The following is a 16,373-nucleotide window of genomic DNA, read 5'->3' as shown; positions in this document are numbered from 1 at the left end:
ATTTGATGCAAATTGGATGAATTTTAAGACTGATTTTATAGAGATAGCATAAAGAACAAGACAAGCTATCATCTCTTCAAATCTTATTTAGTCAAAAAATACAAGATATGTTGGACACATATTGTCAAAAGTTTTCTTGCTAAGCCAGTGAGATTAACAGCAAGCTGTCCCTATTTTTCTCGTAAACGATGAACCTTTGCTATCTGCCTTTGTTGACCTTGTATCTGAACTCTCTCTCATTCCAGCTCCTTTATTTGTGGTTGCAGATCATGAGCATACCAGTCAACAAATCTTTTCAACTCCTTGTTTTCTTGCTTTAACCTTTTATTCTCTCTATCCTTATTAGCAAGCTTCTGTTGTAACTCAGATATTTGATTGTTAAGATGATCAACTTCACTCCCCCTTGCCATTAACCTCTGAGACATGGTCATCACAGAGGCAGCATATTAAGTACTGAGCATTCTTGATTCTACAACAATCTCATAATCAACCCTACCAGAAAAATAGATTTCTACTCCTATCATTGTATTGAAGGCCTCAGAAGAGAAGATTGGTGGTTGATGCGTAAAGGATTCCTGATTCAAGTCAGGAATATTAATGGAAGAGAATTGCTCGGCTATACTATCGTTATGGAAAAATAGAATCCTGGTCAAGGTGCAATGTGATTATTTTTTTTTTGTATTCGATGAGTGAAAATGATAATTTATTATTATTATTATTATTATTTTATAGAAACTCAGAACCCTCAATCATGTTTGTCAACAACATCAGGCGATTGTTTAAATCTCTAGCCACACTAAATTCATAGAGTTAGACCTCAAGGCTTTGCAACATTTGTCGGGTCACGGGCGGCTCCAATTTTTTGACTATCTACAGTTTTTACTAACACACTGTTTTCTTCAATCCATTTATTTGCTGCAGATCCTTCATAATGATAGCAAAAAGGGATAAGTTTTATACTAGAACATTAATATTGTTTGAATTGCTAAACTTATTATATATGCTCTGAATTATATTTATACTTTTGCTTGAAACATTAATGCACATTCTCAAGGGGAGCTCAAGTATTAATATAGGTTTCAGATTCTACCAAGTATTTGTCATCATCAAAAAGGGGAAGATTTTGAATCCAAGGTTTTAAATTTCGTATAATTATATATCTACACATGGATTTTGATGATAACAAACAAATTCAAAAAATAAAGGAGTCTCAAGTTTAAGTTGTCTACACAATGGAGTCAAGCACATCAAGGAACCAAGCATGAGTAAGAAGGGAACAAACTCACATTAAAACTCATAGAGTAATGTTGTACATCTATTGAAAAATTTGAAATTAGGATTAAGACTCAAAATTAATATTTTATCATAAAGCATTAAAATACATTTTTCACATGTGCATAAATATTTTGAAAATTTGAAAGATGATTGATAGTCGTATTTCACATATGCATAACATGATTAAAAGTTTGAAGTTTTGAAAATATTAAAGATGATTGATTGTCAATCTTTCACATGTGCATGCTTTATTTGAATATTTTCAAAAATAATTTATGCTCTTTTTGACTTCTACAAAATGTAGATTTTGTTTGAAAAATAAATAATACTCCTTTTGTCATATGCGAAAAGTAAAAAGATTATGTTTAAAATTTTTAAAAAATGAACGATGTTGTCTTTGACAATTGAAAAAGAAGAAACTTTTATTTGAATTTTTTGAAAAAGTGAATGATGTTGTCTTTGACAATTGAAAAAGAATAAACTTTTATTTGATTTTTTTGAAATGAATGATGTTGACTTTGACATGTGAAATTTGAATATGAAGTTTCTTATGCCTATAAATAAATAATTTGAGAGTTTCAAATTCACAACACCCAGAGCATACGCATATCATTGCAAGTTTTGCAACATTCATTCAAAACTTTTAATTTCTTTTCTCTAAGTATTGAGTCTTAACTCTTATTCATTTTGAAAAAGATATAGTTTGCGCTGTATTGTTTTTATTTCACTCATTGAGGAGTGTTCTCTGATATCCTACCCATTATCAGCTCTAGTATCAGTAAAAGGGTGTATAACCCTTTGTTTGTGTAGAAAGTGTTCTACACAGTAAATAGTTAAATCACCATGTGTAAGGTGATTGCAAGTGTAGAGGGTGTTCTACACGAATCCTTTGTAACGGTGTTATTCAAAAGTGTAGTAGGTTTCTATCTCCACCTGAAAGAGGTTGAATAGTGAATTTGAAGATCCTTAAGAGGTAGCTTGAGGTGAGGACATAGGCAGTAGGGCCGAATCTCGTTAATATACTGAATTTGCCTCTCTCTTACCTCTACTCTTTATATTTATTGCTATTTCGTATTTTGTTTATATTTTATATTGTGTATTTGATTTATAATTGTTAATTTTTAAATACAACCCAATTCACCTACATCTTGTGTTAATCATCTGGATAACACTAACCATTTAGAGTTTTACTAGAGTTGAAAGCTTATTTAATTTTTGGCACAATTTGGTTAGCTGGATGGAAATAGGGTTTTGCTTAGGTAGTATGATCTCACACCTTGATTCCTTCACAATCCATCTTATAGTTCCTCTTGATACCAAGTGTTCAATAATATTTACCAAGTATGACTAAAATCTTGTCAAGCATCCAAATAAAGCTTCTCTAATCTAATTTGGACATTTCACATTGTAGTTTTAAAAACATTATACTTGGTGCTACTATCGAGGTTACTATTCACTCCAGAAAAGTGAACAATAAACTTTGCACTATAAAATCCTAACTGTGTAATTTGTTTATCAAAATTTAACCCCGAAGTGCCTCAAAAAAAATAAAATGCGTTTTTAAACAAGCTTTTCGTATGAAAACTGAAAATTAAATTATTGCGTATAAAGTCCTGCATGATTAATTGAGCTTAATGGCAAAAACCATATTGTATTTTGACACTTCTAACTAGCTCAAAGAAATAAAATCGCACTTCTGGTACCATAGTGAGTCGTAATACCGACTATGCTAATAGACTAAAACTTATTAGGGCAAAAAATTAGAGAATAAGTGAAGTCAAGAGCTGATGTTTTACTCTCAGCTAATATGAGGTTTTCTTCTCTCCTTCATTTGAGCTTTTAATTCATTAAATAAAGAAGATTATTGAACTTATCTTTTGTTTTTTTTAGTACAAACCAACAACAACAAAGACTGGTAAATGTTGGATGGCGTCATGGCAGCCTTTGGGTGGTTGCAAGCTGGCGGTGGCTGCCAAAGATAGACAAAGGGTAGTGGTTGTTGGTGTCATTTAGACAATTATACACCTTAAACCCAGAGTTCACAACAAGAGGAAATTTCCTATTTCCATCTCTCATCTTCTGATTCTCACAACATACACAAATGTGATGCATGCAAGAATATTAGATTGCTTAACTATGAAATCAAAACCCGAAACTAGAGGAAAGAATTTGGTAATCCTGGTAAACTAACCGCCACTTAATAGCTGGGATAAGTGGTTCGGAAAAGAATTTGGTAAGCCATACAAGTAGGGGTGTTCTTCCGACCCGAGCCGACCCGGATTTTGCATTTCCGACCCTACCCAGAGATGCCACTTCCAAATTGAGCTTCTGCTTCCGATATTCAGTAACCCGATTTGTCGAAATAAAACGGAATCCGATTGGGATCGCTTATTCCGATCATAATTAGAATAGTAGAAGCCAAAAAAGGTAAAGAATTACATAATTAGAATTGCTTGTAAAATTAGACCAACCAAAGAAAAAAGCACAAAATTGGAAAAGCAAGAACTTCAACCAAACTTGCAGGATCCGAAGAAAATATTCATGATTGGAGGGGTTGGTGTCAGCAGCTGTGCCAAAAATTCCTCACTTAAGCCAAACTCACAGAAGAAGGCCTCTGAGATAAATTGTCAATACTCATCGACTGTATATTACAGTACCAAAATTATCCAAAAAATTATAACAGTTTTTCCATCAAAACAATCGACAATTGAGAAACAAATGGAAATAACAGATCAAAACTTGCCTTTGAAGAACAACAACTTATTAACAGAAGCTCTCACTCTCTCTCTCTCTCTCTCTCTCTCTCTCTCTCTCTCTCTCTCTCTCTCTCTCTCTCTCCCTTCTTGCTTTAGATCAGATATATAGAAAGAGGTGAAACCGAGACAAACAAATCCTTCGAGCAAGCGAGCTGCGGTCTGCGAGGGAGATGCGAGAGAAAACGAGCTGCAAGCTGGAGCCTGTGAGATAGAGAAACTTAAGCAAGTTGTGACGGGCCGACGGCGAGGGTGAGGTTAGAGAAAAGTGTCTGCGAGCTGCAAGGGATGGTGGGAGAGGTCAGAGACTCCGATGGGGAAAAAAAAATTTATTAACTTCACTTTAGGGGAAGTAGGTGATTTATTATTCGGTAATCGGTTATTAACCGATCCGAACCAAAAAAAATCTGGAACAAAGCGGAAGTCTTCCGTTTCCGTTCTTTCTCAATACGGGTCGGTTAAATCGGGTCAATTATTTCGGAAATTTCGGGTCGGGTCGGCTGACCGGTTAAAATGAACAGTCCTACATACGAGTAAAGCCCATTGTTGTTGCTGACTGCAGACATATTTACAATAGATTAATTAATTAGTGGTGAGAAATCATACATAATTTCACAAATATAGACAAAAGCAAACATTTACAGAAACAACAATTTACATATGGGATCCAATTTTTTTCCTCAATACAGTCACCCAGTGAACAGCCTGATGCGACTTCTGATTGGCTGGCGGCATATTGGACAATTGGTAACTTTCGGTCCACAGTCTCTGCAGGTCTGCAATGAAATAATTGTTATACATAATGATTTAAATACCAACAAATGAAGGAAAACAAGAGCAAATATAGCTATCACTGCAGCTCACCATGTGTCCACAGCCAAATGCCAAGTCCTTTGGCTTAGTTAGGCAAATTGGGCAAGCCTATATTCAAATTGCATAGAAAAATAAATCAGAGATCTGAACTGATAAAACTCATCAAGGAATAGACCTAAAGACTAGATTGGAAGAGTTAACATGTCCCTAAGAGTCCCTTCACCAGGTAGGTTAGACCATCATACCATGGGTGGCAGAACTTACACTGAGCTAGGTGACTCCCAATGTTTGAACGGTAGGCGGGTTCAGACTGCACAGCTAGATAGGTAGACTGCTTTTTGAGTCTTATTTATAATTTTGGACTCCCTATGTATTTACTTAGCAATGTTGCCAGGCCACTGCTTGGCCAGTTTTCAGGTCAATAATATATAGACAGGTGACACTCTCACAAACATGGCAAAATACGCTACACTATAACCATACCGATTGGCTGCGTTCATCTCCCATCGGTGTTGATGATGGAAGTATGCTTGGCTGTTGAGTCGGCAGTGGACGATGAGTGTAAGGAGCTGGAGGAGGGCGTGGAACTATTTTCTTTGCACTTCCTGTCACACGCCTTTTATCCAAGAGTAAATGTTGATCAGAAACCATTCACAATGTAGTTCAAGTTCAATAATATGACATTTGCCTTTCACCCACAATTGAATTTGGCATGACTGGAACAACAAAGAGAACTCGTATAGTTCTGAGTCTATATCCTCTTTTAAATCATTGGCTCATAGAATACCTCAATTTTGCACAGAAAAGCTCTCAGTTCAGGGAAGTTTATATCGGGCTTATAGCCACCACCTGAAAACTATAATATGAGAAGGATAAGCAACCCTACCCAATTAAGTGAAGCTCAGTTGCTGCTTTGTACTGCAAGGGGATCTCCATTAGGGCGGCTAGAGCAAAAGCTGTTTCTTTTGAGGAAGGTGTCCCATTCTTTGACATTATTTCAGTGAAGTTGACAAACTACACAGAAAATAAATTATTTAAAAAATAAAAACATTGCATCAAATCATAGATAATTGTATGCTACTATTGTGATACCTGAAAGTTATCAAATTCACGTGCGGGGATCTTGTCATCAAACTTCCTCATGTCTTCCCAAGGTCCATCACCAACTCCGACAAGAACAATTGACAGAGGATACGAACTGGATGTTAATATCAAAAAGGCAAACTGTTTAGTTTTAACAACATTGCTTCTAAACGGCACAACTGCCACAACTGTTTCTTTAGCATCTGATCATTTATACTAATTTAACTGTCAGTGTCTCACCAGATCCACTTATTTCACAGTTAAGCTTGTGCATTAAAGGAGACAAAGGCCATACATTACAATTTTTGGATTTTAATGTTCGGACTTGGGAAAGCCCATTAACCTATTCAAATCCCCTTTGTCACTGTACAATTGTTTTCCTCCTCTAATACAAAAAGAAGCATGTTAGGTTAAACGCATTGTAAAAAGTACTTCAAAATTTAATAATTAGCATAGTCCACAATTCTTAGTCTTAGGCAGAAACTATGGGCCTGTACAAGGTAAAATTATTTCCTTTGCTATTTTTGTGAGTAAAACAGATTTAATAGCACCAAAGGAAGCACAGTTACCGCCCACAACACAACCAACATTGCACACTAACTCTAGATCATACCTTGCCCATCACAACCCAAACTGAGATGACAAACAACAAACCGCTGCCCATATGCCTTAGTCATCATAGATTCTTCAAAGTAGCAGAACGCTTGATTTTTGGACCAGGAAAGTTGAGACCCCACAACAGATATTTCTTAGCATTTTTTTTTTTAATTTATCGGTATATTTCTTAGAAATTCGAACAGTTCCACTAGTGGTGTGCACCTTCTTATATTGATTAGTTCAGTGTGCACATTATGGTATCTCATATACCTCTGTTTCCATCCCTCCACATATTATATTTTTTAGAAGTAACCTTTTATGCATTAGCAAAAGGGGAGTGCTATTCCCACTGACATTCGGTACCCTTTTGGTGTATTCTGTTTTTTGTTTTTCTTTTTCTTTTTTTTTTCCTTTTTTTTTTCAATGCATTTTTTGTGTTTGTTTTTTAATACAAAAAAAATAAAAAAGACAATACTAAATTATAAACAAATACAAATACTAAAAATAAATAAAGAATAAAAAAACACTATCGGTACAAATGATAGGTACACTTTGTGAGTGTACCTATCATTTTCCTTAGCAAAAATGGTTCACACTCCATAGTGTGTCCATTATTTTTTTTGATAAGTGCCATAGTGTGTCCATTATAACTACAAAAAACCAGAATAGTTTATTAATTACTAGTAAGCTCATCCCGTGTACTTAATCTACTCTTCACTGCCACTAGCAAATCAATAATGCTAGGGAAGGTACATGGTTATCCAACATCATAAGGGAGAAGAGGACATAGTTGAACATGAGTGAAACTTCCTAAATTTTAATACTTTCAAAATTATATATTATAGTAAATAGATAAAGGCAGCAACTTTATCCTCCTTTACATCTTCGGTCTTACTTGAAGAAACTTCTTCAAAAGCTATGACCATTAGGAAAAGAACATTAAGCGGTTTGAATAGTGAGATGAGATGAGATGGTTTTAGATGAAAGTTGAAAATTGAATAAAATATTTTTTTAATATTATTATTGTTTTAGAATTTGAAGAAGTTGAATTGTTTATTATATTTTACGTGGGAATTTAGAAAAATTGTAATTATAATAAGAGATGAAATGAGATAGGTTGAGAGTGTTTCTCAATCCAAATGGGGCGTGGCCAAAAACTCCTAACCTAGCAACTTAGGTGATCCCATAGCCCAAATAGGCTTCTTGTATGTAACCTGTGTCCAAACGTGTATTATGGCAGAAGCATAGTTCCAGGCAGCACTCATGCGTAGCCCACCAAGCTTGGGATTGCAAGAGCAGCCTAAACGACTTCTACTTTTATGAAATTAACACCATTCCAAAAAAACTCACAATGGCTCTCAGCTTGTAATATCATATGTTAATCCTGACTGCTCATCCACATGAACCACACCATTACACATAACTGGACCTTCTACCTCATTCTAATCCATAAGTGCCATTCACCATATCACATTAGAGAGTCAATATAAAGCTATTAATTTGAATCCCATCTCCCAATAATATTTTACAACTTACTGATACCTTTGCTCTCCAGCATTTTCTTTTATTGACTGAAGAATCCCTATTCTAGCGTTTTAAAGAATAAATTGCAGATAGGATATATAAAAAAAAAAAGAAAAAAATGCCTGACCAAGCCTTACTTAAATAGTAAAATGAAAAGAAGAAAAAAATTCAATTAAAACCTAAAACCAGAAAATATAAATTCGTCTATCTGCAAGACTCTACCTTGCATTGACAATTGATTGGATTGTTTTGGCTTCTTGTGGACTTAATTCATTATCACCCGTATTGACGCTCCTTGTAACCTTCACAATAAAGAAATCACTCTCATTGAGATAGAAAGTGTGCATGCAACCATGTTGCAGCTGGGTGATCAATATAAATTGATGCCAATGAAGAAAAGTATAAATGAGATCATTTAATTGAAATATTTTTTAATAAAAAATATAAATACTCTTTTGCATTCAGCATTTGTAAGTATATCCTTTTTGATTGATAATATGACTAATCAATTTAATCCTTTTCGTTACATAGTCGTTTGTAAATTAAATATTAGCAATTTCAATTTTAATTATAACAAAATTCTTGGTGCAAAACAACTGCCACTTTAATAATGCTTTTAATGCATATATTTAGAAAAGAATCTATTTTTATTTCTATACTTATGTTTCAATTTGAACATTAATTTCTGGTCCCGGTATTTCTTTTAATGGTTTTAACTCCAAGAACCAAATTTAGACCATATGTGCAAACTCTAATAAAATTTTCGAGACTTGAACAAGAATTTTGAAACCATCATCATCTAAAGATATTTATATCATATAAAAGAATAATTACATATATTGTAAGTTATTTAAATCTACTTTGTATGGAATAAGTAACTGGAGCATAAGAAGTTAATCTTCATTTGGTTATGTAGTTTTTGAATTGCAATCACATGGTAGTTATTCTCATATTGGGACCAATTCAGTCACGTTTTCATTCATTTGGAATCTAGGCTCTTCTACTTCATTTTTATTTACTTATTTTTTTTATTATTTTTCCCTCTCTTTTCTTTTTTTCTTTTATTACCTTCCATCATTCCTTAAGTCCCATAGGTTTGATCTTGTAAAATCTGGCCCATTTTCTCATTGAGCAAAAGGTACGAAATAAATAAGATTGATTTTTATCTTTAAAGGTAATTAATTATTTTGCCACCATTAACTAGAAAACCAGTTTTAGAAGATTTAATTTCTAGCCAACGTTTTGATGATATTTTTAAGGGGATTTTATTTTTCAGGCCTCTAAATTGTAAATCTAGTATTTTTGCCAGTGTTTATTAGTGTGTCTTTGGGACCTCTAAATGGCCTAGGTATTGAGCTTATCCCTTTGTCACACTTTGTTCGTGGGTCTGCAAGAGAAAAAGAGAGAGATTGAGAGGAATTGATTTCAACCTGGCCATCAGCAATGATAACCAACACATGGTACTGGCCACCAGTTTTCTCCACAATGTCGATTGCAGCCTCAACTACCGGAGCATAAGAAGTTGGCCCTTAAACAAAATTACACACATCTATGAAGCCATGTCACTTGAGACAAGCAAAATATTATAGACAAGGTCAGCTGATGTCAAAGCAGAAAGTAGAACGTAATCCACGGCTTGGTGCCATCATATTCCAATTAATGAAGTATCACCATTACAATGATGGAAGAGGAAACCAACCTGAGAGCCGCAAGGCCGGAACAACTTTCTTATAGCAGGACAAAACTTCTTCAAAACCATGGCAAGGTGAATTATCACTGTGAAAACTAAACACTTCTTCATCATGTGTGGTGGCTATACAGAAAATAATCCAGGGATCATATTAGAAAATGCAAGAATATTGTCCATATGTTCGACTTTAGAGGACTAGACATACCATCACCAAAACCAAAACAAGGAATTAAGTTGTCTTCATCAAAAGGGGCCAAAGTCTTTCCAATCACAGCTATGGCCTTCTCATATGGATTTGGTGTATCTCCAATGGCATGCAGGCTTCGGTTATTGAATGAGACTTGGCCTTCAGTAACAAGATTGATGCATTAGTCTCAAAGATATACAAGGTCTATATTATTGGTTAACCAATAAACACTACATGCCAGGTTAGATCCTTGAATATGTGATCATTGCATCATAACAGGGGATCATATATCTGTGAGCAAGGACCTGTCAAAGATGTATCGACCCTCAATATAATGAAGCATTTATGCAGAAACTACCTAAGATTATGTACAAGGAAATAGAATGAAACATCCCTTAGTTTTGGACCCTTGCCAAACTGCAATTGGGGTGACCCTCTCCATTGAGATGGAGAGTATCCATCTATATGTGTGTGTATTAACCATGGGATCTGAGTTCTGCTTTATGAACAACTAGAACACTAATGTTTCAACTGTAACACATGTTAACAAAACAAAGCGTTTCCTGTACTTCTACAAACCTGTCCATTCATTGCTTTTGGTGAAATCAATTCCAAGAATGAGATTGGATGACTCTAGACCTGCATTTCTCAGTGCTTCTGTAACCTGTTAAAGAAAAGACCCATTCTTATTCAAGCAGGAAATGAAATTGCTGGGTTATTCTGCAACGTTCGCATTGTTGCCAATGTTTTGCACTTTAAAGTCCATATTGGAACAAAGTTGCTAAATGGTAATATACAAACTTTTGTCATTTATAGCTAAATTTTTTTATCTTTTAGAATGGTTGGATTTATGATTTATTCTTTTCATGCGATTTTGTGATATTTCAATGTGAGTTTGAATAAATTTAGAATTAGACAAGATCTGTAAAATACATGTCCACTCATAGGGTGGATACAAGCAAAGACCGCCTGGCTAGGGACAGGCAGGGTGCCCAAAATCCTCCCTTGGAGTCACGTATCAGCCCTAGGAAAAATATAGGAAAATATATATATTTTCTCGAGATCCCAATCTTGAGAAGTCTAACACTACTTGAACAACCAGCACATGGTGGACATTATGAAAATAACCATAACAAGAGAAGGGATATAAGGAAAAAAATTGTTCCTTTTATACATCAGAATTTCAATGACATGTTAGCCTTAGAGAAAATTTTGAAAAGAGAAATACATATTGTGCCTCTAAATATTATTGTTTATTACTCAAAAGGAAGAAGTACTAATTTGGTTGTGTAACTCAACCATGTCATTTTTTATTAACTTTTTTTTTGGAGTTACACAGAAAAAATTGTTTGGATAAATTTTTTAAAGATGTTCTTGTATTGAGTCGGGTGAAAAGCAAATAAATAAATATAAAAAATTATTTGAATATAATTTTTGTTATTGTCGTTTCTTTGAGTTTTATTAATTTTTTTTATATTTTGTGTTTTCTTACTTTCACGATCAGCCTCGTTTGGTTACACAGTTTAGATAATATAAGATGAGATATTTTGTTGAAAGTTGAATAAAATATTGTTATAATATATTTTTTTAATATTAGTTTTATTTTAGGATTTAAAAAAAAATTAGTTGTTTATTATATTTTGTGTGAGAACTTAAAAAAATTATAATAATTATATGAGATGAAATAGTTTGATTTTTTGTAACCAAACCAGCCCTACATGAAAAGTATTTTAAAGAGAAAAATTTTTAGAGATTTAAAAATATTTGAATTGAAGTTTAACATATTTTAGCAAAAGACAAGAAGAAAAAAGAAGACTAACTAGATATGAATTGTAAATTTTAAAAATATAATAATAATCCAAACATACAATAATTGCAACCATGGAAACTTGATTACAAATGGACAAATGGATTATGTTAACATCAAAAGAAGACACAACAAAAAAACAAATCACACTGGCCAAGAAAAGGTTTACAGTGGGGGGAATCACGTGTTTCACCGTCTTCCTCACTTTGATATTATTATAAACGGTAATTTTTTTAGCACAAACGCTACTTATTATGGGTTGTTGTGTCAAATATGAATTTTTTAAATATAATTTTTTAAATTTGATTAGAATATGATTTGCATAATTTTAGAAAATGAAAGTTTTAAGTTTTTTGAAAAAATCAGAGACTTAGGCTCTGTTTGGGTGTGAGGTAATAGTAGATGATCTATGAATAATAATCAAAAAGTGGTAAAAAAATAATGAAAAAATATTTAATAGTAGTGAATAATAGTAAAAAGTAATAAAAAATAAGTAAAAAGTAATGATAAAATATTATATAGTCAGGTCACTCCTCTACCCAAATACAACCTTAGCCTCGCATGAAAAACTCACTTTTAATAGCAACTCACTTTTTTTTACCAAGACTTGCACATTCTAAACTTATATTTAACATTGAGGCTTGGTTTGTTTAGTGAAACTATCTCATCTTATTTTATTTAATCATTACAATTTTTTCAATTTTCTAAACAAAATATAATAAAAAATTTAACTTTTTCAAATTCTAAAATAAAAATAATATTAAAAAATTATATTCTAACAATATTTTATTCAACTTTCAACTTTCATCTTATTTCATTTCAACTTTCTATTCAAACTAGGCTTGAGGAGCACTACAACTACAAAGCAATCCTACAAAAATAAATGATATAATTTCATATGATAAGTTAGATCTATTTTATAATAAAAATAATTTTTTAATCTAACGTATTATATCAAATTATGTCGACTTATAATTTTATTTTTTTAAAATCCCTATTACTAAAATATTTTTCTTTAATATTATTTAAGTTTTTTTCCTCGGTGGTGGGGGTCCCTTATCTATTAGTCTATTTAAGTTTTTTTCTTCGGTGGTGGTGCTCCCTTATCTATTAGTGTATTGATGGCGCCTCGTGAGGAAGTGGTTGCACGTCCAGTCATGTGATCAGCCAGGAAAACAGATACAAGTGGGTGGACCATTAAATTGATAGAAATAGAAAAGATATCTTCTTTACAAAAAGAAAAAAGTTAAAAGATTAGCCTTTTTAAAGTAAAATATAATAAATAAAAAATTATACAAAAATCATTTTTAAGTATTTTTTAAAAATTTTATTAATATAATTAATTGTCACTTTTTAATATAAAATAATTTTTTTAACTAATCATATAAATAAAATATATAAAAAATATATAAAAATAATTATATATAACAGAACTCATAAAATTACTTTAATTTTTTCCTTCTGGGACATCATAATAATTTATTAAAAATATAAACATAAAATGATAAAGATAATCTAAAATTTTAGTATTCTTTTATTATTTTTAGATATCATTTTATTTTAAATATTTTTTTAATATAATAATGCTAAACAAAAAGATTGTACCAAAAACTGTACCGATGAGTCATTTTCTCTATTTTTTTATTTACTTTTTAAATAATAAAAAATAGAAGAAATGCACCCATCAACTTTAAATTCTATCGTACTTTTTTATGTTTATATTTTTTATTTTTTATTTTTTACCAAACCATGTGCGGTGCTACGCCAATGAGCAAAATAAACCGTATAGCTGAGACGATATAGCATTTCTCTATTTTTTATGGACATTATAAAATATTTTAAAGACCACACGCTATGAAGTTTACAATACTAACCCTAAGTCTATAATATTAAATGTTATAAGACCAACAATTATGTCTCCTTCCTTAGAATTATATCACCTAATCAAGATTGAGAAGTACAAAAGAATATTCTAAAGAATCTAAATTATTCAAATAACCGGTTCTTCTTTAAGTGCAAGTTATACCTTCCCTTAAAATACTCAACTCTATTTTTATAATATACCCTCCATTTCATAATAGTAATAATTCCTCAATAAATAATATTTATTCAAGAAATAAATAAATGATATTATTAATTCAATGAATATTTTTTGAATAATTTTAATAATATGATATCATCCGCTTTGAACTCATCCATTTTTTAGCTTTGAGAGCAATACCTGAATTTTGGAATTCTTTTAATTAAATACTTATAAATATTTTTTCTTCAAATAATACATAAATGATAGAAAATTACATGTATATTCAAAATCTAATTATTTTTTTAAAATAACATTTATAATCTTAGAATATATAAATTTCGCATATGAGATTTATATGAAAAATTATTTTTTTAATAATAGATATCAATTATTTTAAAAAGTAATAAGCAGAACTTGTACAAGCTAAAATTATGATAAATGATATTTACAATTTATAGTGTGCAAACGCCACATATTTTTTTTTAAAATAGTGAGTAAATATGAAATCTTTATAAAAAATAATTTTTTAATAATAAACATCATTTTTTTTCAAAAAAAAATATGTAATAATTACATATCATGTAACTATCATTACTTTAAAATTATATTTAATATTATTTTTTATATAAATATATTAAAAAAATAAACAGTGACATCTTTAATTTGAAACAGAGATATATTAAATAAAAATCAAGTGGGCTACAGAAAATTTTGAATGGGATTTACCACTCTCAACGACCGCAAATCATTACCTTTCGAAGATGAGGATATGACAGGTATGTCCTTTTTTCTTATGACTTTTTAGGTATGGCTTCAGAGGTCATCGGCCCCTGTGATTTTTCTTTTTTTTTTTTTTTTCCAGTCCTTTCACTTGCCTAATTTATAGAATCGTCCGTAAACATGTCATGGAATCGTGCTCATCCAAAATCAATGTAAACAACCCTAATTCCCACAGTAGAAGAAAACAATTGAAAATAAAGAAAGAAAGGAGAAGCTAACCTGATCAATGGAAGAGAAGTTATCAGGGATGAATCCATACTTCTGCTTGACAGAAAGCTTTTTGACAGCAACCTTGTCCACGACATTGGAACTTTGGCCCTGATTTCTCCTCATTGATGGAGCTCGGAAACTGGCTGTGGCGTTGGCCGTGTCGCGGCTGCTAATTTCTCTGGAAACTCCACTGTCGCGGCTGCTAATTTCTCTGGAAACTCCACTGTCGCGGCTGCTAATTTTTCTGGAAACTCCACGCTTAGGCTTGATAAATGACAAGAAGTTACCCATTTCATCTTCTTCAACTCGGCAACCCAATTCACAGACAGAGATGTAGTCTTAAAAACACAGAAAAAGAGTACCTTTGGAATTACACGACTTAAATTTCTAAACAAAGACACGCATAACAGTGCGGATTCAGATGGCAAAGAAAGGAATTGGTGCCCTTGGACCTTGGCAACTACGAGTTGGGAAAAGAAGAAAAGGAGAAGAAATTCTTTACAGACGGCTTTTGTTGCGTACGTGTTGTTTTGCTTACTTGCCAAGCGAAGAAGATTGTGAAGTGTAAAGAGACTTGTATGCGTTGGAAGAGAGGACGAATGTTCTCGCTTTTGCTTTGTCTAACAAACCAATGTGCTCGCCCTTTACAAACCAAACCAGTGCTCGTCCTTTATAAACGTAGCATCGAGACCACGTTTGTTACCTAACTTTTTAACTTATGGTTTGCTGGGCGGAAATTTTGAGACGAGAATTCTGAATTTTGAGATAATTATGATTTTAAAATTTAAAAAAATTAAATTATTTATTATATTTTATATAAAAATTTAAAAAAATTATAATAATAAAATAAAAATTTTAAATTTGAGATGAAAATTAAGTGCATAAACAAATAATTAAGGATATGTAAGCCTCATGGAAAAAATGTAAAATATTTTGAGTAGCTCTATCACATCTAGATCATCAAAAATCCATACGACTAGAGCCACAAATCCAGCAAGTGCGAGATGGTTCGAAATGACACCTATCTCGACCAGTCTTGGTGCTTCGAAGGATGCGGGAGACGACGACGAAGGATATTGGCGATTTAACTGCGGTCAGAGATGGAGCAGCCGCTTGAAGAGAAGGAGTAGAAACTGGGCACAGAAGATTGGGGAGTTTTGTAAGAAATTGATCTAGTATAGACAGGTGCAGGACATGTAAATCAAAGGACTTACGTGGAAGGCTGTTATTGGAGGACTGTTATTTGAATTTGGACAGCCCAACCGGAAGGTTTTCTCTTATTATATTTTTTATTATATTTTATGTATAAATTTATAAAAATTGTAATAATTATATGAGATGAGATGAAGTGAGATGGTTTAGTTTTATGTAACCAAACTATCCCTAAATCTCTCAATAGATTCTTCATCTATTCTTTAAAATATATCATTAAAATTTACTTTTCTTATTTTACATACAAACTTTTACAATATTCTATATATTAGCTTATCTATTTTTTCTTCATATCATTTAAATATTATACTTTTTTAATCATTTTTATTCACAAATGAGAGATAACTGATTTAATCTTTACGTGACAGTGGAGGAAAAAGTACACAGATGAGAGAGAAATAATTAAAAAAATTTATAAT

General features: G+C 32.1%; 1 protein-coding gene across 4 annotated transcripts; it reads right to left on the bottom strand.

Annotated features, from left to right (window-relative positions):
* Positions 1-3,895: 3,895 nt before the first annotated feature.
* On the bottom strand, positions 3,896-15,472 carry LOC122297494 (E3 ubiquitin-protein ligase RGLG4-like). Of its 4 annotated transcripts, XM_043107568.1 has the most exons (13): positions 15,105-15,465; positions 14,994-15,006; positions 14,752-14,960; positions 10,502-10,586; positions 9,941-10,081; positions 9,745-9,858; positions 9,476-9,573; positions 8,268-8,347; positions 5,934-6,039; positions 5,728-5,855; positions 5,325-5,457; positions 4,893-4,949; positions 4,594-4,804 (listed from the first exon to the last, which is right to left on the bottom strand). In XM_043107568.1, exons 3-13 carry the CDS (start codon positions 14,863-14,865, stop codon positions 4,718-4,720), a joined length of 1,143 nt encoding a protein of 380 aa, XP_042963502.1. In that variant the 5' UTR covers positions 14,866-14,960; positions 14,994-15,006; positions 15,105-15,465; the 3' UTR covers positions 4,594-4,717. The 4 variants fall into 4 exon arrangements, with proteins under 4 accessions (XP_042963500.1, XP_042963502.1, XP_042963501.1 ...); XM_043107566.1 differs by adding an exon at positions 3,896-4,584 and having other exon boundaries at positions 4,687-4,804; positions 14,752-15,472; XM_043107567.1 differs by having other exon boundaries at positions 14,994-15,464.
* Positions 15,473-16,373: the final 901 nt, after the last annotated feature.

The sequence above is a fragment of the Carya illinoinensis genome, chromosome 15 (genome assembly GCF_018687715.1).
Source record: "Carya illinoinensis cultivar Pawnee chromosome 15, C.illinoinensisPawnee_v1, whole genome shotgun sequence".
Classification (NCBI taxonomy): Eukaryota; Viridiplantae; Streptophyta; class Magnoliopsida; order Fagales; family Juglandaceae; genus Carya; species Carya illinoinensis.
The sequence above is the reverse complement of the archived record's forward strand: the minus strand, read 5'-3'. Positions and strand labels throughout refer to the sequence as shown.